This window comes from Mobula birostris, chromosome 26 (assembly GCF_030028105.1).
Source record: "Mobula birostris isolate sMobBir1 chromosome 26, sMobBir1.hap1, whole genome shotgun sequence".
Lineage (NCBI taxonomy): Eukaryota > Metazoa > Chordata > Chondrichthyes > Myliobatiformes > Myliobatidae > Mobula > Mobula birostris.
In genome coordinates, this window is record NC_092395.1 from 10,149,927 (window position 1) to 10,172,988 (window position 23,062).

At 39.3% G+C, this 23,062-nt stretch overlaps 1 protein-coding gene and 1 long non-coding RNA gene across 9 annotated transcripts in view; one reads left to right on the top strand and one right to left on the bottom strand.

Annotated features, from left to right (window-relative positions):
- LOC140188032 (uncharacterized) overlaps positions 1-1,532 on the bottom strand; it is a 211,320-nt gene extending 209,788 nt beyond the window's left edge. For all 4 annotated transcript variants that reach the window (XR_011883212.1, XR_011883215.1, XR_011883214.1 and 1 more), the window contains exon 1: positions 1,007-1,532. This is a non-coding gene — a long non-coding RNA (uncharacterized lncRNA). The remainder of the gene's footprint in view (positions 1-1,006) is intronic.
- Positions 677-23,062, top strand: part of LOC140188030 (BTB/POZ domain-containing protein 2-like) — a 47,403-nt gene continuing 25,017 nt past the window's right edge. Inside the window, exons 1-4 of one of the 5 annotated variants that reach the window (XM_072243931.1) lie at positions 677-763; positions 9,764-9,980; positions 13,252-13,425; positions 18,643-18,748. In XM_072243931.1, coding sequence (XP_072100032.1) covers positions 9,807-9,980; positions 13,252-13,425; positions 18,643-18,748 — 454 coding nt within the window. In that variant the 5' untranslated portion in view covers positions 677-763; positions 9,764-9,806. Of the gene's footprint in view, positions 764-984; positions 1,506-9,763; positions 9,981-13,251; positions 13,426-18,642; positions 18,749-23,062 lie in introns of those variants that run through there. The other 4 variants (XM_072243926.1, XM_072243927.1, XM_072243928.1 and 1 more) reach the window with 4 other exon arrangements.

Genomic DNA, 23,062 nt, shown 5'->3' on the forward strand with positions numbered 1-23,062 from the left:
GTCTTACCATTAATACTATATTCTGCCTATTAATACTATTTTTACTACTATATTAATATTATATTTTTGCATTACTTATTTTAATATACTTTTATTGTAACTTTTATGGTAATTTTTTATGTATTGCACTGAACAATTCTTGCAAAACAACAAATTTCAATAGATATATATCAGTGATAATAAACCTGATTTTGAACATAACACAGACTGCATAAGAGTTCAGGACTGAACCTGAGTCAATGGAGTTTTGAGGCAGCAGCTCTATCACTCTGCCACTCCAAATCTCTATGATTAAAAGGGTCACCACATTAAAGGCAGAAGGCGGTATTTCCTCTCCAGGGAATTGAGACCCTTTGGAATTCTCTGCTGCAAAAACTGTGCAGAAACAGCCAGTGCAGACCGAGATAAAGCCATCTTTTTGGTCAAAAGGCAAGTCAAGGGCTATGGAAAGGAGCTGTGCAGGAAAAGTCAATGACTAGATTGCAGAATGAAATGCAGAATTATTTTGGTCTATAGAAAAGAGAAGGAATATAGAAGGTAGAGTTGTGTAAGAAAAGTCATTGAATATATTGCAGAATTAAATAAACATTTCGGTCTAGGCGAGTCGGGGATATGGTGAGTATAGCTGTAGGAAAAGTCACTGCAGGCTGAGCAAAACATATTTACAACTGGTCTACAGGTGAGTCAGGAGTGTGGAACGTGGAGCGGTGCAGGAAAAGTTATTGAATATATTGCAGACTGAGATAAACATTCTGGTCACTAGGTAAGACCTGATGATACAAGATAGCTTTGAGGTCTGAGGATGGCGCGGGTCAACTTATATTCATTGAATATATTGCAGACCGAGATAAACGTATTTTCGGTCTCTCGGAGCCGATGATGCAAGATTGTTTTTGAATGTCTGAGGATGGCGCGGGTCACTTTATATTAAAACAACATAAGAGATAAAAGGTCCTAATATTTGTCGTTATGGTGGCGAGAAGGTAATTGGGGAGGGCTGACTTACCCCAGCCTCCTTTACGGAGGGCCACGCTGTTGAGCTCGCTGTTTGTAAACAGACGCCACTTCAAGATGGCGGCGGGAGGGAGCAACCTCAGCCCCTGCAACCGAGTCAACGTCCCTAATGGTGGCGGCTCGGGCAGCCCGACCCTCGGCACCGGCTCGTCGCCACCGCCCTCGATGTTGGGGGTGAGCCCGGGCGGGCCGGGGGCCGGGGCGGCCGCCGCCGCCGCGGTGGTGATCTACCGGGAGCCCATGTACAACTGGCAGGCCACGAAGACGACGGTGAAGGAGCGCTTCGCCTTCCTCTTCAACAACGAGATCCTGAGCGACGTGCACTTCCTGGTGGGCAAGGGGATGGGGACGCAGCGCATCCCCGCTCACCGCTTCGTGCTGGCCGTCGGCAGCGCCGTCTTCGACGCCATGTTCAACGGCGGCATGGCCACCACCTCCACCGAGATCGAGCTGCCCGACGTGGAGCCCGCCGCCTTCCTCGCCCTGCTCAAGTGAGTGCGGCCTCGGGCCGGCGAGAGGCGGATGGCGGGGTGTGTGTGTGTGTGTGTGTGTGGGGGGGGGGGTGATAACGGCGGTTGGGAGCTCGAGCATTTAAACATTTAAAATTTAAAACCATTTGCGCGGCCGGTAACCGGCGGCTCCGAGCCCCTCCGGGAACAACGAAAAGCTAACCACCCTCGGCCGCCTTCCCCGTTGCATTTCAGTTTTCCCTCACCCTACTGAGTTTTAACGGGGAATTTTATTGTTTTTTTTTACAGTCATACTACTTGGGGTAGGGTTTTTTCCAGTTTGCTTTTGACGGCTTCTTCTCCCCTCAGCAGAGATATAATTGCGTGAGTTTTTGGTGGTGTGAGGTTTCGGCCCGCTGTTATTTTGTCTGCCTTTCAGCAGCGAGAGAGCCGCAGGGGCACGGAGGTGGTTTCCTTTCTGGATCACGCCCTGTGTGTGGCTGGAAGGGAGGACGGGCGGGTTTCTGCCTCTCCGCCGATTCATTCATGCGCTCCGCTCGGCTGCAGAACCGGGGACAGTGCCGGCGGCGGTGCTCTCTTCGAGCAGAGCTTGGCGACAGATGTCTCTCCCCTCCCCTCCCCTCTCCTCTCAATATTTATTAAGTTAACTGGATTGACCAAACCCACGTTTTTGTGCCTTGGAGAGGTACGTGTTTTTTTACGAGGTTAGTTAGACGTTTTGTCTGTTGACCGTGGAAACCGAGGGATGTTACTTGATTACAGAATAATTGGAAGAAGTCTAATTCACAGCAGAGCAATTTAAAGTCTTCACACCTGGCTAATCTAAAATTGGTTTTGAGACTGCATTCTAGCTGTGTTTGTTTATAAAACACTCCTGATTTTGATTTTTTTTAAACATGTGCAATTAATGTTTTGTTTCCATTTTGAAGACGTTCCAGATTTTTTTTCTCTGTTAACCTTTTTGGTTCGCATTTGCGGTCTGATGTGAGAAAAGAGTTCCTCAATATTTCTTCCTCCCTCCCCCCCCCCCACCGTTTTGAACATTGTTTACCCCATGTTAAAACTTCATCTTTTAAACATTTCCAAAATGCACAGCTTTAAAAAGCCAGGCTGGATTGGAGTTTGACCTGGCGCGTTTTATGTGCATCTTGTTTCAATGTGCAGTATGCACATGTAGTTGACAATGATTTTGAATTTGTCTACTGTCTGTCTAATGTGCTATGCCTTTCAAAAGCTTGCTTAAAAGAATTGATGCGGCTTTTGACACAGTGGCAGTATCATTTATGTATGCACTTGTCTGTTACAGAAATTGTTATTTGAACTTGGGCTGCATGTTGGTGAGCTGTTTAACTAAGCAAATTGTCACATTAAGCCCTGTTATTATTTAATGTTGATAATGCTTGGTTTATGGCAGGATTCGATACAGAAAAAGAGGTACAATCTTGAATAATACTTTCTTCCCAAAGATAGTAAAGGTGATTGAATCATCTTGTTTTTTTGGTATAATACTTCACTCACCCCTACACTGAATTGTTCTCACTACCAATGGACTCAACTTTCAAGGACTCTTCATCTCATGTTCTCAATATTTATTGCTTATTTATTACTTATGTTACGTACCCCATAACTGGGTTGTCAAACCAGCAGAAATGGAACACTCGTTGGAGTCTGTGATTACTAAAAACTAATAAAGTTTTATTGACAAAAATAAGTAATACAGTACACTAACCGCAAGGATATAAATGTAACAGGTTAGCAATGATAGTATACACATATACACAGAAATAGGGTAATAGAAATCAACCAAGCTCTATCGCAGTCTAGGGGTAAAATGATCAGTCTTAAGGTGAAGCAGAGTTCAGTTCAGTCTAGTGTAGTTCGAAGTAATCGCTGTTGTTGTACCGTTGGAGAGAGAGAGTGAGAGATACAGTTGGTTTCAGGCAAACCTTTTGATGCCTTCTGATCCTGCTGTGGTCACCGACTGTGACCCCTCTGTTCCGGATGCGACCGTTCTTCCGTGGTGAACCCGGCACCCAGGCAAGGGTGGACGCACAACAGGTCCCCACTGGCCGTACCTTTACACCCTGTGAGCCTCTGACCGATTCCCGCGAATCGGTCCTCCAAACTCCCAACAACTTGTGGGGCACAATGCTGTTTCCAGGGTCTCATGGCGTGTGTCGTGCCTTAGCAAACCCGCTATTTTTATCCCCCTGATGGGGTATCACCTGTCCATCAAACTTCACACTTCCTATTGTCTCAGCAGGACTGTTAATGAACAGTTCAGGTTCAAAGCAAACTGTCTGTGGCAGAGGCCAACATCTGACTTATGTGTCTCTCTCTCATTATCTCTCTCTTCTCTCTTATTAGCATTTTGAATGGCTCCCCGTCGTCTCTCATTATCTGTCTCATTAACATCATCCGTTCTGCAGCTTTGTTTGGCTTCACACATGACACTTTATTTACTGTAAATGGCTGCAACAAAATGAATCTCAGGGTTGATTATGATGATGTACATGTAGTTTGATAATTTACTTTCAACTTTAATGAGTACAGAATTGTACTGTATAGAAATGGGCCCATGTCCATGCTGACCATGTCATTTAAGCCTATTTGCTCAGGCCCCTTTTCTAAGAAAGGGTGTGCTGGCATTGGAGAGGGTCCAGAGGATGTTCACGAGAATGATTCCAGGAATGAAAAGGTATGAGAAGCATTTGATGACTGGCCTGTACTTCCTGGCGTTCAGAACAATGAGGAGGGATCTCATTGAAACTACCAAATATTGAAAGGACTAGATAGAGTGGATGTAGTAATGATGTGGGGGAATCTAGGATTCAGAACAGAGATAAAGGGGTTTTCTTTAGTCAGAGGTTGGTGAATCTGTGGAATTCATTGCCACAAATGGCTTTGGAGGCCAAATCATTGAGTATATTTAAAGCAGAGGTTGATTGGTTCTTGTGGGCACGTGGCCAAGTGGTTAAGGCATTGGACTAGCGACCTGAAGGTCGTGAGTTCGAGCCCCAGCCGAGGCAACATGTTGTGTCCTTGAGCAAGGCACTTAATCACACTTTGCTCTGCAACGACACTGGTGCCAAGCTGTATGGGTCCTAATGCCCCTCCCTTGGACAACATCGGTGTCGTGGAGAGGGGAGACTTGCAGCATTGGCAACTGCTGGTCTTCCATACAACCTTGCCCAGGCCTGTGCCCTGGAGAGTGAAGACTTTCCAGGCGCAGATCCATGGTCTCGCAAGACTAATGGATGCCTATAAGATTGGTTCTTGATTAGTCAGGGCATTAAAGGTGGAGAATGCGGTTGAGAGGGATAATAAATCAGTCATGATGGAATAGTGGCGCATACTTGATGGGCCGAATGGCCTAATTCTTCTCCTATATCTTATTTCATTTAGTCCATATCTTCTTATTCTCCTTAAATAGATGCCCTTTACCTGCTAAATTACTGTGGACCCTGTTTACTGGCCATTATTAGTATATAATTCAATTCAAGAGTCGGGAGTTTATGATGTAGATATATAAATTTCGTTAGGTTGCATTTGGAGTATTTGTATGTCAGGGCTCTGGAGAGGATGTGGAAGAGGTTTACCAAGATGCTGCCTGTGTTAAAGAGCATGTGTTAGAAAGAGAAGTTGGACAAACTGGGTTGTTTTCTGTGGAACGCCAGAAGCTGAGGGGAGATCTGATAAGAGGTTTATAAGCTGAGGGGAGATCTGATAAGAGGTTTATTTGTGTAGGCAAATTTCTTTTCAGACAATGATTCATGCCTGGAATGCACTACCTTGGATGTTCAAGAAGCTCTTAGATATGCACATGAATGTGCATGAAATGGAATGATACAGATGTGCAGGTAGATGGGATTAGTTTAGTAGTCATTTGGTTGAGTACAACAATGGGGTTGAAGGGCCTGTGCCTTGTTCAATACAGGAAGAAACTTTTCTGTATTTTCTTATCTGGAAAGTCTGGCTTTTTTACCAACTCATCGATGGGCTTTTGATTGCAATAAAGGGCAGACTCTCACTTTATTGATTATTATTTAACTATAACTTCTTCCAACATCTCTAGGGTTCCAGAGGAAACATTGGTTTAGTAATCTAAATTTTATGCTGATCACCCTTCTTTGAATCAGTTTGGAATGCTTAATTTTTTAAACACTTGATAACTTCAATTTATTGCAAATATTTCTGTATTTTGGTCTTGGATGTAGGCCAAATTAAGGCTAGAGTTGCTGAGTGTTGGAGTTATTGAAGCTAACATTCAAATCGTATCTCCATTTTAGTATTTGGAAATACTTTTGGAAGACTGTTATAGGTTAAATTCATTAATGTTTTCTTAAAAAGTAACCATAGTAGTTCCAAGTAAAATATTTCTTCAAGTGTAGAATTATGCTCAGAACAAACTAGAAGATTTTGACAGCAGCTTGCTGATGGTAAGATATAGTTGGCTAAAAATGATTAATCTTCCACTATCTAGCCATTGTTTTACTGCTGGCCCTGTTTGTGTAAATGTCACATGGACAGGCTGAGATGTAACTAAAACAGTTGTATTTTATTAGCCAGTAGTTGTTAGACTTGTATGTCTAATTAGTCAAGATCTTTATTATAACTGTACTTAGTAAAGACGTAGAGCTGAAACCCTCTTGACTTAATCATGTAAATGGTACCATTCTGTTTAACTTCTATGTGTTGCAGTGTTACTACTTGGCAAAAACATTACTGAGTTTTGTTGCACTGCCTGGCAATCAATTTGTTAGAAGAACTCTGCCTGCTTTTTTTTTTCTCTTTGTAGTAAATTCATGTTTTCTTTCATGGTATAATTCAGGGAAAGGCAAACTTAGCTACCCTAATTATTGAGTGCTTCATTTGTTAAAAATATTAATAAAGACTTTTCCCTTAAGTTGTGTTATTAAGGCAGTCTGAAGGCGAGTTGTGATTTTATGTTGATAAGCTAATTCCTCCATCTTCATTAATGCAATCTATTTCCTCTCTTACTCAAAAGGTGTGAAATTGTCTTGAGTCTTTCCAACTGCAGGAAAAGTGTACCTCCAGCACATTTGGGATTTGTATGGAGCTCCACTGGTAGATTTTCCAGACCATGTGATCTTATCACAGCTCATGCTTGCACACACCTATAATTCACTTTATTTTTAGATTGCCACAGTATGGTAACAGTGATTTTATTACATTTCAAGGGAGCAGGGGAAAATGTATCAGGTGAGTTTACAGGGAGCACAGGTATCAGCACCCAGTGAGCCAAAGGGATTTCTGAAGAATTTTATGATTGCCTTAAGACTTTTACCTAGCTACTAACTACTGAAGAATTATTCACCAGTGTAGTGGAACAAAGATAGATTAGGATCTCTTGGGTTTATTTAGAGTTTTGTCCAACTTAAAGATGTCAAACCAGATAAATATGTGCTGGCCACTGATTGGTCTTACTTAAGGAATTCAATTAGTGTCACCAACTATACTTCAGCTCTGCATTCCTACTTAAATGGTTTTAATTAAAGATTAAAGTCTGTCACGAGCCTTGTGGCCCATCAGGCCAGTGCTTATGCCGGTTTCCGTGGCATGAAGCGACTGAGAGTACAAGACCCATGACCTTCAGATTGCTAGTCGAACGCCCTAACCACTTGGCCACGTGCCACACTCTACTTAAATGGTGATTATGGTGAACTCCAAGGCAGGCCAGTAGCTGTGGGCACTTCGCGATTCTTGCTGATTATGGGCATTGGATTGGGTGAAGCACTGTCTTGAGAAGCTTCTTTGCAGTGTTCTTAAGACATCAAGCTTCAGTGTGCAAACAGAAACACTGCTTTGTTTTGAGCCTAGAGCTATAGAGGTAAGAATGTATTAGAGATGTAGAGAATTGGAGCCAGAGTAGGCCATTTGACTCATCAAGCTTGCCGTACTATACAGTATAATTATAGCTGATCATCTGCCTCAATATATTCCTGATCTTCCTCCAAGTCTCTGAATGTCTTGAGTCTAAAGATTTTATCTATCTTAAATATATTTAGCAACTTGATTTTTGCAGCCTATATGAAAGCAGGTTCCCTGCCCTTTGAATGAAGGAATTTCTGCTCATCTAAATTTATATTGTGCTGTAGTGTTGTAACATAAATTATACAATTTTAGAAGAAATAATGTAACATCATTTTGTGATTTAGCGACCTGGTGTTTCCTTGTCAAGTCTGTTTGGAGCTACAGGTTGTGGTGGAGCAGACAATCCACGTTCTGTGCAGACTGGGGAAACAGTGGAATTCATTGCCACAGATGGCTGTGGAGGCCAAGTCATTAGGTATATTTAAAGCAGGTTGATGGGTTCTTGATTAGTCAGGGCAATCAAACGTTACGGGGAGGAGGCAGGAGAATGGGGTTGAGAGGAATAACAAATCAGCCGTGATGGAATAGTAGAGCAGACTTTTTCTGCTGCTGGAGCAGACAACAGCAGATGAAGAAGTCATCGCCACCCTTCATGATACTGGCAACCCTGTGATCTATTGCTACTAGGTGACACAATCTAATGGGTGCCTGTGCTTGTTAGTATCAGTGTTCATTTGTATAAGGTCTTGTTTCAAAAGGACTAGAATATAAAAGCAGGGATATAATGCTGAGGCTTTATAAGGCATATTTTGAGTTTTGTGAGCATTTAGGCCCCTTATCTAAGAAATGATGTGCTTACATTGGAGAAGGTCCAGAGGAGATCCACAATTTAACTCTAGCCTAATTATGGGACAATTTGCAATTACCAATTAATATACCATCCAATGATTCTTTGGACTGTGGGAGGAGACCGGAGCTCTTGAAGGAAACCCATGTGGTCACAGGGGGAACGTACAAACTCCTTACAGACAGTGGTTGGAATTGAACCTTGGCCTCTGGTACTGTAAAGTGTTCTGCTAAGCACGATACTATCATGATATAAATTGGCTGCAGCTTGTTCAAAATGAAGCAGCAAGGCCCTTAACCGAAAAGAAAATCTGAGCACATTTCACCGGTTATGGTATCATTACACTGGCTGCCTGTGTCCTTTAGGATCAATCTTAAAATACTCTTAATTGTATATAAGGATCTGAATAACTGAGCTCCTCTGTATATTTTGGAGTTTCTATCCCCTTACATCCCTAATCGTAATCTTAGTTCATGAGTACTGGTTTGCTTAGTGTTCCTAGAGCCAAGCATATAAGAACTGGTGATGCGGCCTTTTGCTCATATGAACCAAAAGTCTGGAACGTTCTACCCACTGAGAAACACCAGGCTGATAATGTGGAATGTCTCAAAACAATTCTTAAAAAACCAACTTTTTTTTTTAATTTGGCCTACTTGTAGAATTACTTATATAATTTGGTATATTCAATTACATTTTATTCTTTATAACATTTGTCTTATTTTTAATTTGTCTCATTTTTATGACTCTTTACAATCTACAATACTGTACAAAAGCCTTTGACCACGCACACACACATATATGTATCTAGGATGACTAAGATTTTTGCACGGTACTGTATTTGTCAACATGGAGCAGAGAGCAAGTTTATAAATCTGGTGGGAACAAAGGATGTTGGGAATGGCGAGGGTGGAGCATCGCAGGAGGGGTGTGGAACAGGTGGCAGAGAAGGAATGCCTGGGTAGGGGGGGTGGCACAGGTGTAGACACGCCCTGTCCTCAGACACCAGGCAAGGTAATTTGATTCCAAGTAATTAGTTTATTGATCATTACTGTATTTTTTTCTAGTGTTTCCCGCTCCTTCCCATTGTCAATCCACAATAGAAGCCCACTCAGAATCAGGTATTTCCTCACTCACATATGTCATGACATTTTTTTTGCGGCAGTGGCACGTTGCAATAAATAAACTTACTACAGTACCGTGTAAAAGTCTTAGGCACCCTGGCTATGAGAGGTGCTATATAAATAGTTATTATTTTTACATAGATCAATGATCACAATCGTCAATATGTTTTTAATAACTGAGGCCCACACATTGATGGATAAATTCTCTGTGACCTTGGTATTGTCCTGGTGCCCTGGTCAAGTTTCTTCTTGCTCCTCTCTACCCCTGATATTGCAACCTCTCCAAGCTCCAGGCTTATCCTCGTAGCCTTGCAAATGATTTGCACTCCAGATCCCCAGCCTTTTGCTGTGCATTTATTTACTAAAATCATTGTTCACATTTCAGAGGTAATCAAATTCATGTTCTCAACCAGGGTGTTGATGTTAGTTTCAGTTTTGGGGGACTAAAATGATCATTGGCATGCTTTATTCTCTAGATTCCTGTATTCTGACGAAGTCCAGATCGGGCCAGAGACTGTTATGACTACATTGTACACTGCTAAAAAGTATGCAGTACCTGCCCTTGAAGCACACTGTGTGGAGTTCTTGAAGAAGAATCTCCGAGCAGACAATGCATTTATGCTTCTTACACAGGTACGTTGGAACATTCATGTGATGCATGATATCTGTCTGCAGAAGAAACTCAGAAAAATGGTAAGTGTTGATCCTGTTACTCAAAGTTTATAAGCCTACGATTTTGATTTTGCGATGTTGCCACTGTCTGCTTAAAAAGCAAAATATTATGATCAACGTCCGGAAGAAACATTATATATAGCAAGTGCTGCAGAAATGCCTTTGGTCTGCCTTGCTTTCCTGCTAATGTGCTAGAAAGCAATTCGTGACTGACGACTTTTCCACCATCAGTTTACTGAATCCAGTTCATTGTTTATTTGACAGAAGGTTGACTCAGCAACTTGGGACTGACTTGCATAATCATCAGTGACTGCTACCATTGTGTTCTTCTTCAAACAAAGTTTCATAATTTACCAGTCAAATTTGACATGCTGCCTTGATTCTCATTATCAGTTTGGGAATATCACGAAGGAGCGTGATTTTCTCTTTGACCTGTATCTGTGTAGTGACTTGTAATAGGATTTGCAGGGTGTCATAATTGGCATTCCATTTCTTTCCTTCTGCAAAACTCTCTCCTCTATTTGAGCCCAGACAAAATAAAAACAAGATCTATTCCCCGAATTAGCCACTGGTGATCATGTTGATTTTTTTTTTCTCTTCAACTTTCCTGTGGATTACATATAATACGGTTAAGTAATGTCTATATTTCAATAATCACCTTTTCTTAATGTGCTGAGCTAAGACATTATAAATGCTGGAAATGGGCTTTAGTCAGACTGATCACATTGAGTGACTTTCAGGCCAGTGACCTTTTTGATCAGAACTTGAAAATGCTCTCTACCATATTCCTTTCTAATGATCTCTCCAAATATGCAGTAAGTACTCTGACTGGGGACCAAATCTAAATGCCTCTGTACATAGTGGACATGTTTATTCACAAATCACAAGTAAGCCTTCCTGAACCTTTTTTAAATATCAAGATAGGTGACAGGCGGATAGTCATTTATAAATCGAGGATACATATTTTAAATGGACATGCAGCTGGATACATCGATTTAAATCTGATGTTTGAGCTTTACTAGTTATCTGCTAATTGTAAATAATTAGACTTTACCATGTTGACTTTTATTGGTAAAATAAATTGGCATGAACCTCAAATGTAGTCTTTATGGTTTGTGTCCTTTTTGCAGTGTTAACCACTGAACTGAGACAGTGGTTTGGGTTCCCAATCTCTGTTGAATTGTGAGGGAAGGAACACAGGAAGCTCAAGTTGATAATCTTCCCATGGGCAAAAGCAGAAAAATTACCCCTGGTTGCTCTTACATTGCCATCTTGCAGTTGATTTGGAATTCCATTAATACAGGCCATGGAACTGTTCGCATACAGATAATACATTAATTTAAAGAAACTTAGAAATTAGATGGACAGAGAGCTTTTATTTCTGATTTCATGTCATCAAATCTAACATGTTGATTTAACTAAGGGAATGAAGTGGAATAATGAAGAATTGAGTATGTGAACTGATGGTTATCAAGTACTAGATTTTTGGAAAAAATAATGAGTTCTTTTAGACTATATTGAAATGAGAATTGTGCAAGATCTGATGCAGCATAATTTAATATTAGAGATTTTTAATATGTTGGGAAGGGTGGAATGAGAAACTTGTGATCAAACACGAAAGTTGAATCCATAATCCTTTTAAACATTGGCACCTCACTGAACTTCCCCAGTTTAGCTTAATGCATTTTACTTTAAAGCATGAAACTGCAGTGCAGCCTAACAGAAAAGCCATTTTAATTCGCTTTCAGATTTTCTGGCCTACAATGCTAAATAGCTTTGAGAAATTTATCTGGTTGAACAAATCAAAACAAGTTATTAAGTATGAGAGAAATAAAGTTGAGAAATAGGGAGAAATGAGAAGAAAGAAAAAGGAAAAAGAAAAGAAAAAGTATAGGACTTCTTGTCAGACATGAAAACCAAAGGGCTAGGCTTGGGAAGTTGTCACATGTGAAGTAGATGATATGAATGAAAAGCAAGATAAATTACTCATCAATTTCTGGCTAGGCTGAGGGACTAGTTTAATTTGGGAAATATGATTGCAGGTACTTTAGGAGTTGGTGGTTTGAATCAGAATCACTTTTATGGCCAGTATGTGAAACAAACCAGAACTGATTGTGTTTTGGTGCCAAGCATAAAATATAGGACAGTACCATAACAGCCAACACAATAGCAACCAATAACTTACAAGCCAATAGTGCAAGCAGCTATGAGCAATCAACAATTAGCAGTACAGTCACATGCACAAATGCCAATAATCAAACTTAAATGTGAACATATGAACAGACTCCATATTTACCGACAAAAGAAGGAGAGCAGGAAAAGCCATTTAACGAATGTTGTGCAGGGATAATTAGGGTGTTACACTTGAGTTTCCTTGAGAAACTGGATAGCTACAGGAAAGAAACTTCAGAGATGACGTGGTCCTGGTGGTGATAGACTTGTAATGCCTCCCTGATGGCAATTTGGTGAATAGGTGAATAGAGAGTTGGTCACAACACTCAATGTTGGCTGAGTAAAAATTGATCATTGAGATGTTAAGTTTCCTAAGCTGACATAGGAAGAACAGTCTCTGTTGGGCCTTCCTAGTGATGAGAGTAACGTGCTTGTCCCACTTCAATGTATTGGTAATAGTAGTCCCCAGGAATTTGAATGATTCAACCACTGGCCTGACCATTAATTTCCGAGCATGGGCAGGTAGGGGGTTGTCAGTGGAAGTCAATCCTCGTTTACACTGTCTTGATAGCGTTAAACCCCAAGTTGTTACGAGCTCATCACGTTGCAAGATGGTCTACCTCTCTTTGATAGCAGGTCACATTATTATTAAAGATGAGACCAAATGCGGGCATGTCATTCGCAAACTTTAGGATTTTAATGGATTTGTCTGGAGGTACAGTCAGTTGTATAAAGTGAGAACAGGAGGGAGTGAAAGAACACGGCCCTGGGGAAAGCCTGTATTTACAGACATTGGATCGGACAAGTAGGAGCCCAGGATCTCGTACTACTTCCTTCCTGTCAGGAAGTACAAAATCCACTGACGGATACTGTAGGGTACAGCTGGCTGGGTTAGCTTGCTTTGGAGCAACTCTGGAACCATAGTGTTAAAATCCACAAACAAGATATATTGGATACAACAGTGATTCAGAGGGAACCGTAGGATGGAATCAAGCACAATTGATTTCTTGTAGCTTGATGTTCTCTGCTGAAACTATTGTTTCCTTTTTGTACCATACATAGCTGTGGTATTAAAATTTTAAAATTTCAGCTTTTAAAACTGTTTTTAATAATATTCCAGAGGCACAGAGCTATATGTGGTAATACCTGCATAAGGCCATGCGAAGCAGTCGTGGGACAGCCATCTGGATCCCAGGGTTCTGTTTCTGTATGGCCACGGAACAGGGAGGATCGAGAGAGAGAACTAAACGGGGACGAGGAAATTAAGGAAGGAGTCCAAGTTGGAGAGGGAGAGGTAGGGCAGGAGAGACCTGAAAAGCAATCTAGTTTTAAAAAAATGCTGGTGGAATTTTTTTTTGGATGGGTAAAGAACATATTTAATTTCCTGTTCTTTTTCTTCATCACCTGAAATCATAATTGCATTGATATTCAATTATGTGGATTAGTGATGGGTAAAGCAAAAAAAACCTTGCATAAATGTATTCAGTTTGTGTTTGTGCTACTCTGTGTTATGCTGCATGAGATCACAAATCAATTAAAATCATTTCATCTGATTACATTTTGGACTGTTGGATGTCTGAAAGTAGTTTAAAAATTGGTTGATGGTAATTAATGTCTTTTTCCCCCATTAGAGATGGAGGTTTTTAATGAAGGTAGTTCTGGGGACAGGCGGAAATCTGCATGGTGTTTTGCCCATTTAAGGACAGAATTGTTTACCCAGTACCATTCTGAGATGTGTTGAGATGGATTTCTGTGCCAAATCATTAAAATATAATGATAGGAATCATCTAGCTGCATTTTGTGTGCAGTTGTAATATTCTTTAGGAACAGGATAAAAGCCATTTAGCTTTTCTTGCTAAATCTCTAATGATCAAACTCCATTGATTCTACCTTTTGTCTGGTAGATTCCAGTGTGAACATTTAAAGTAATTGTTCCAGGATATTTGGAAGGAATAAGTTAGAGAAGAAAACCTAAACCCAGAGGGTAGGTGGGGGAAAGAAAGTAGATCTTCAAGAGTGAAACACCAGAAAATGCTGGAAACACTCATCAGGTCGGGTATAATCTGAAAAGAGAAGCAGAACAAATAGGATAAGAATAGATGAGATGTTCTGACAACTATCAAAGAGCATAGCCGTGGTTCAGGAGAAAGGAGACATCCCCATAGTTACCTTTGTGAAAAACTACCATTGGAGTAAATGTAAGGGATGGCAGAACTGGGATGGGAAGAAGTGTAGGTGAGAGCTATCTGAGTTGAGGCTTATAACGGATGTTTGTTGTAGCCTGTCCCTTGAGATAAAGATGAGTTGGCATCTTACCAAGACAGCAGAGTGGAAGTTGGCTGCAAAAGTAATGAAGTTTTTGAGTTGTATCTGAGTAAAGGAAACAACACTAGTGTTGTCAAATTACTGCACAAGTACTAAAAAGAGCAGTTTAAAGTAGGACAGAAACTAATATGGTTCTCTGTGTCCCATGGAGGGGAACCAGGCATAGTACGGGTTCATGAATCCCTATAATTATACCATTGATATTTGAGAATGTGGGTGGGCTTTGCAAAAGTCATTCATTGTATAAATGAGTTCATCTAGGTGAATGATTGCTGTGGAGAGGAACTGATTTGGTACTCTCTTCAGAGAACCAAGGGCTTTTCCTAGTGTGAGAAGCTGACATAGAGGGATTGTATGTTCATAGTTTAACACTGGCTGGTGCAGCCACCACTGAAAGCTGAGGGCAAGAGTTGCATACAAAACAAAAAAAATCAGATGGAAGGGAGAAATTGCTGTGGTTGGGGGAAACACAAATTTATTAATGATTTTTAATTGTGGGTTTGAGCCAAATGCCTTTTTAAAATTCCATCATAAAATGTCCTTTTACACAATTAAAAAAATTTAACATGAAAGTTGTTCCCATCAATTTGTATATCTTAAGAAGCTACCTTTAATTTATTTGCTAGCACTTGGCACAAATTCAGACCTTGTTCCTTACCTGCATGCTTAATCATCCTGTCCCAGTTGATATTTCAGGAAAAAATATTCCTGTCCTGGTTTACATCAGCAGATAACTAGGACTTTAATTTGATTTATCACACTTTCCTCAGACTAGAAAAATATGCCATCATTTTAGACTTTTACATAGAGGAGTAGTTTAAAGGTTAAATCATTTTGAGGTGAGGTCCAGTATATGTTGGTACCTGGCAGATAATGGCATTCAGACATATATATCCCTAGATAACAAGAGTCAGTTTGTGAGATGTGATTGGAATCTGGTACTGTAATGGCATACAGGCATCAATCCAGAAATGATCTGGAGAATGTCCTAAGAGATTGGAGAATTTTGACATTTAATTATTACTAGCACCATTCTGAACATAAAGAAACACACATTGGGAATAAATTCTTTCTTGCACTTATCACTCAGGTTGAACTAGGCAATCTTATTAAGTGCTGTGCTTCTAGCTTTAGAGTTAAGCTTATGTATATTTAGGATTTTTTATTTGCAATTACTTATGCTTTAAAACTAGGTTTAAAGCATCAGAATTCTTTAAAATATATTGTTAAAGGTGAATAACTAACAGCTTTAAATTGCATTTAACTAATTTTAAACAACCTATGAAAACTTTGCTGACCAAAAGTAAAGGCTTTTGACTGGTTTTACTATTATCTATTACAATTAGCATTACAGCAGTCAGTTTCAGGATTCCATGCTTGTGTGAGTTAAAGAGACATTGCATATATTTTTAGAAGTGCAAGTTTTATAGAATAGAACTTAGTAGCAATTATACTTGAAGTAAAATATTTGGCTGTAGCATGAGTGTTGTGTTTCAATGATTTTGGCATGATGTTCTCAAGGCACAACAATCAGTCAGACAGCTGTTGCTTCCACATGAGTTTTACTGAAATGTGAAAGGATTATGTTGAGAAATGCACAGAAATTTAATACTTTATGGTCTTTTTTAATGTAACATTAAAAAGCTGGTGAGGATTAGAAAAGCTGATCAGAAATTGGGTAGAGAGTAATAGTTTGAATAAAAACAAGAGCTTTCAGAATTACAATTCCAAGATTATCATGCTATTATTTGTACGGAAGCGATCTGATCTATATTGTCAACTGGAGAGCAAATTCAGTTGCACAGTAATCTCATAACTGCTTCCAGAAGTCCACATCCATAACCTCTGTCTTTTACATTGCCTTACCTGATGACCTTGATTCTACAGTCGATTTGTGGACCCAAGAAAATACAAGTGTATGTTAGGAAGTCTGGTTTGCAATTGGTGAAGGCTGCTATCCAAATGCGTGACACTCTCCTAGCATTTATTTTTTAAAATACAGCTGGGGCAACCTTTACCTTATTAATATTTTTTACTTAATAGGGACAAATGTGTACCCTGAAAAGCTAAGGAATCAATACACCTGGTTTTCAACAATCGTTTTCGGGTGTATGTAACTTGGTTTTTCTATTGAACCACGATCTGTTTTTTGAGCAGTTCATTTTAAAGAAATGATTGGAGGAAAAGTGTACAGTGGATTCCAGTTAATTGGAGTCCATGGCTGTGGAGTCAGTTCAGTGCTGAGGCGAACTAAGCCAATCCAGAAGCCGGATGGCTGCAGGGTAGCGACATGGGACCCAAGACTCCTATACCTCCGGCTTGATGGTACTAGTGGCAAGGGATGCAGATAACAGCAGTGAACACTGGTTCATTTTCTGCCGTTAGGCTTTGATGTTTTATCCTGCCTTAAAGTCCACCCCAGCGAAGGCCAACCTTTGTCTTCAAGGTGCTGTACTTACATTCCCGAGGGTTAAAATCACGGAATCCTTCAGATGATTGTAAAATCACTAGTTCATTTAGATGGTTCAAAAGTATGTTTCTTAAAGAGAAATTACAGGCTGCAGATTACAGCAATTGTAGTTCAAAAGAACTGTATCTAGTAGAATATCCAGTAGTTTCCTGAGCTGCCTGCAAAACATCACTGTATTGATATACATCACTAGTGCTATTTTGTAAAGCCCTTAAGTATAAAATATGTAGATACAGATCAATAAGATACTTCCTCAAATGTGTAATTTAGTTAATTATGCATATTAGAGACAGTAATAGTAATCTATTTGCTCTAACTAATTTGGATCAATTTCTCCCTATTGAGGCAAAGACCATTATCACTTGTGTGATCAGCCTAAAGACACAAAGTATTTCTATAAAGCATTCACACTGATTTTTGATGCTGAAAGTTAAAGGTGTTAAAGCTTCGGAAAATAACAAACCAATGGTTAGTAAGAAGGGCAAATAGAAATTTTGCTCCAAAATAATTAATCCTTGGCTTTTGCTGAACTGGAAGCTGTGGTGTTGTTGGAATTTGTATGTAGTTCAAAGCTAAGGAAAGTGAAAATGTCAGTCTGGAGGTTACTCCATATCAGTTTTCTGTATTAGGGAGCACTCAGTGGACACACACTATTTGATAAAATGGCAAATGTTAGCAAAGTACTAGAGAATGGCTTTGCCATTGAGATTGTGTGATGGTATTTGCTATTTTCTGGGGAAAAAAATGGACAGTGCCTTGTTTTTTGGAAGGGTAGGATGATGATGTTTCTTCTAACCTCTATTGCATTTCTCTCCTCTCCCAATAAATTTGTTTTTGTAATAATTTCAGAAAACATTTTAATATAAATTATGCTACTGTATGAAATAGTGAATGATGGAATTTAAAGTTGATGTCATAAATTGAAATAATGGCTTCAGATCGGATCAGACCTGAAGGTTTTTAATAAAAAAAAATTTCTCAGTGTTGTTCAGTGAAAGTATTAAGTTTTCAGAACCAAAAACTGAATAGGTGCTTTACTGCTATTTGGTTAAGAAGATATTATTGAAGCAATTTATTTTGCAGCTTTATTGACACATGTGGCAGCTTCATTGATTAATGCAGTCCTGTGCTCTTTTATTTGCTGCAAGCATACTAAGCAACATAATAGGAAAAGTTAGTGAAGGATGTAAATGTAAGTGATTCTGCAGATGCTGAAGAAATTTGTCAAGTCAGATAGTATCTATGGAGGGGAATAAAAGGGCAAAGACCCTTCATCGTGACTGGTGAAGGTCTTGGCACAAAATGTTGACTGTTAATTATCCTCCATTAACGCTACTTGACCTGCTGAGTTCCTCTAGCATTTTGTGTTTGTTGCTTAATGAAGGGTGATTAGTTACAGGATTCCATAAAAAAAAGTGAAAGCTTCATTGCTTTTAAATATACTTCTATATTGAAAACAAATTAAAATTGTAATTTGAAAGTGCACAGAATTCAAGTGTGAAATATATAGTGAGAATATTTGATTTGAGCTTCTATTTCAGTGTTTTAACTAGAATGTTAAAACCATATCTTCCAATTCTAGTAAAAGGTCTTTGAGATGGCACATTTTTTTGACTAAAATTGTTTTTGACATCTTTACTGGTCATTTGCAAAGCCTTGTGTGTGCTTGACTGTAAAGATTACAAAACTGATGCACTTGTTTTGTTTGTTCCTCAGGCAAGGCTCTTTGATGAACCACAGCTTGCCAGCTTATGCTTGGAAAATATTGACAAAAATACTTCGGATGCCATCAATGCAGAAGGTTTTACAGATATAGATTTAGGTGAGTATGTAATGTGTATTAGGTGCCTTAAAACATATTTTAATTTTTACATTAAATGATGAGATTACTGAACTATAATGGATCAATGGAAGGGTTAAGCTGTTTTAGTTCTCTATATTCTACTTAATTTTCAAAAAACTATAATATTTACTTGTGGGGTAAATCAGTATTAAGGTTAAAAATTGGAGACTTTGCAAACAATATAATTTAGTTTACCAGGGTATTGACAGTTATACTGCAGTGAGAACGAAAACCGTAAGTTATGCTACTTTATTTATAATTAGCTTCATGTTTGGAAATGCGTGGGGGGAGGAGAAGATGGCGGCGCGACGCAGCGCGCGTGGCCTCTCTGGTGAATGATATCGGTATCTGTCAAGTAGGATGCCGTGCACATTCCTGATTTGATGGAGACAGATGTGAGAAGCACAGAGGAACATCTGGAGAAACTTCTGAAATGCCCACTTCGCTGCCTCTGCTACTGTGCGATCGAGAGTCTCCGGAGGGGAAGGCCCCAAATCCTTGGCCTTGCCCGTTGCTGGCGGCCGGGGCCGGAGTCAAAGCGCTCGGCAGAGATGGTGCTCGGTGCTTGGTGTTGGAGGGCTGGTCGGAGGCTCGAAGTTTTTGGACGGACTTGAGAGTCGGCTGTGGTCGGGTGCTTCCAGGGTGCTGCATCGGCAAGTTTGCGGCGCTGGAGGTTCATGACAGGGAGAGTTTTCTTCCTACTTCTACCGTCTGCGTGAGATGATGGGACTTCAGAGACTTTGAGACTTTTTTTTACCATTCCCATGGTGTGTTCTTTATCAAATTACGGTATTGTTTTGCACTGTTGTAACTATACGTTATAATTATGTGGTTTTTGTCCGTTTTTCAGTCTTGGTCTGTCTTGTGTTTCTGTGATATCTACTGGAGGAACATTGTATCGTTTCTTAATGCATGCGTTACTAAATGACAATAAACGAGGACTGCGTGTCCTCATAATCTAATCTAATTATATCCCTAAGTGCGTATACAGAAAAGTAAATATATTTGCCCCACTTCAGTTAGACAAATAATCTTTATTGATTTTTGTCCTGACTGTTACAGAAAACTAAAGACTTTTGTATATGCATTAAGAGATTTTTAAAAAAGCACATTTTTAATTACCGTATTGAGTTTTAATATTTTGGGGAAACTTCAAACTGAGCAATTTTCTTCTGTACACTACATGCCTACTTAGCACACCCATTTCTTCCTCAGGACTTTGGCTATTTATTACATAAGACACAAAAATTCTCCTTGTACTCTGCCTGTATCCTGAAATCAGCTAAACTGTGTTCTCAGGAAAACTGAACCAAGCCTTAAATCTAAAATACTTCAGGAATAAACAACTACAACCATTTTATTACTTACGCCACAGTGCAAATTCGCAGACTGTTTAATGTTAAAATGAAGAAACTTTATTAGAAAAATGCAGTAAAAACTTTAAAGATATTATTCTGATTCAATGATTTGATTTAAATATCCATAAGATTCAAGTCTTGACAAAAGACTACAAGTCGGAAATGTCTTATTTGCTGTAGATGCTGCTTGTTGAATTAGCAATTTCCACCTTTACACTTCCAGTACTTTCAAAGTTTGTGTATTTCAGTGTACACACCTCAAGTTCCTTTTGATGAAGAAAGAATTGCTTTCTGATCCCTCACTATGATTTTGCCAATCTCACTATGTTTAATTGGGGTGTATAGTACAAAACTGTACTCGTTTCTGAGGTTAAATCGCTTGTAAATTCTATCTATCAATCATTGTAATAAGAATGACATTGTGCACTAATAATGAACTTTACAACTTCATACAGCCACATGGCCAGTGTCAGTCTTTGTAGAACTGTGCATAAAACGACTGTATAAATATATCTTCAGACAGCTCTCAGATTCCATATATGTAAATGTAGAAAGCATTGGATTCTGCATTAATACTCTTTCATTGTTTATCGTCGGATACTATTGCCATTGTCACAGCAATAATTACAATTCAAGCAAATTTATCTGCAGGAGATGTTTACACAACATAGAATACATTTCCATATTTCTCACTGTTCCCATCTTTAATACAAAATTTGCTATTTAAATACATTAAATCACTCTTGTATGTAACCCTTTGTATTTAAGTAGAAATAATTCAGTTCTTGGTAATCTGTTGGTATGACATAACAAGCATATTATTTATTCAATATATCAATTTTAGTGATTTGTAGATTTTGTTTTGTATTTACAATTCCCTCCCTAATCTGATGCCCAGTAAAAGAATGCACTGTTTACAACTTTTAATGGTGCACTTTTAAATTTGCACAAATTATGATGTAAATTAACCAGAAATCAAAGCATGAAAATACAATAGGTTGGGAATTTCCAAAGTGCAAATTATTATTTATTTTTTATTTTGCTCTTCTGCCTTGTCTTTCTTGGGAATCTTTGGTCTATCTAGGGCCAACCTAATTCTATTATTTTTTGATGTATCTTAACATGAGTCCACAATTCAGTCAGTTATTACAGTTGTAAAGAGTTTAGTTTTGGTTGCATTGGGTGTTCTAATACTTCATCAAAACAACAAAAAAAATCACAATATATTGTACTTCCAAAGATTAAGAAGCTCATACAGATTTGAGTTTGATATGAATTAAAATTCTGAAGTGTAAAAGACATTTTGATGCTCTGTAGCTCTGACAGGATTTAGCAGCGGTGGTTTTCTTTTTAACAATCAGCTCTAGAGGCAGCAGGTCTGGATCAGTCACAAGGCCACTTAAAAAAAGTAAGTAATAACAACAACTTGTATTCATATAGTAATCCAAAAATCAAAATACTGCAGGTGCTGGAAATCCTAAAATAAAACAAACTGCTAGAAATATGCACCAGGTTGTCAAGAAGGAACTGTTGATGGTGTTTGACCTGCTGCATTTTTGTAGCTTTTCCTGTGGTATTTATTGAAGTCCTAATGTCCTTCACAACATGATCAAACAAATTTTGATAGTATGCGATGTAAAGAGATAAGAACAGCTAATCAAAGCTCGATGTCACGTACCCCATGATGGGGATAAAGAAACCAGCAGAAATAGAAACCATTTTGGAGTCCAGTATTGCTATAAACTACTAATATTTATTAGTAACTACGCAATACAGTAGTGTCAATGTAAATAATCACACAGGTTAGCAATGATTATATATTAAAGTAAGTGTGGAATATATATGTATGAAAACCAAGCTTCTTTAAGTCTAGGAAAAAAGATACAGTCTTACGATGTTGAGTGAAGTTCAGTTCAGTTCGTGGTATTTAGTTGATTAGTGATGGAGAGAGAGAGAGAGAGAGCAAGTTGAGTCTTCAGGTGAGCTGTCGCCGTCGATCTTTTCGTCGTCCTCCGAAATCCTTCACAAGTCACCGACTGTGACTTTAACCAGGGGGACCGGTTTTCCTGTGGTGGAGCTATCACCTCGGCAAGGGTGGACACATAGCCAACTCCCCACCAGTCAACCCCTTCTCCTTCACTGGAATAGCAATTTGGATCAATCTGCCTGATCGATCCTCCACAACCCACTTTCTCTGCGGGCACAACAATGCTCATTCAGTGTCCAGATCATGTGTCTGAGGTCAGTATCATCTGACCTCCCATTTATTTCTCTGTGCTGAGCATCACCTGTTGTTCAAAAAGTCCCTCCTTCCTTTGTCTGCAAAGAAATGCAAGCAGGCAACCTGTCTTTGAAAGTAACATCAACAACCTGCTTTCGGTCACCATAGCAACTTTCGAGCTGCTCGGTGCTGTCTCCAAACCCAACTCAGTAGAAATCCAAAGTTACTTCCACTGCCTTTAAAGTGACAGTCCAACCATTAATTCTCTCTCTCTCTCTCTCCTCCCTCCTCTCCCTCCTCTCCTCCCCCTCTCCCCCTCTCTGTTCAAAAGCAACATATCGGTGGTAAATAACTCACTCCCTCTTTTCAAAAGCAACAGTTAATAGGAGTACTCCAGGATCTCCTCACATCGGGAATGTCTGAAGTTTAGAGGAGAGATTTTTTAATAAGAGAATTTTATAGTTAGAGCCATGATGGCATCGACAATTAATGGAATTACAAGAGACCTCTCAGAGTTTTGAGATGAGAGTTTGAAAGCAAGGGGGGGGAAAATGGCAGTTTTTAAAATAGTTTGTCCCATACATGAGTTCAATAGTTTGTGCTCCTATCTTGCTATTATTTGTACCTATCATGAGTGATTTTGTTCACCTGCATCTAAACTAGAAACTTCACTGCTGAGATGGTGATGATTTATATAACCATATAACAATTAAA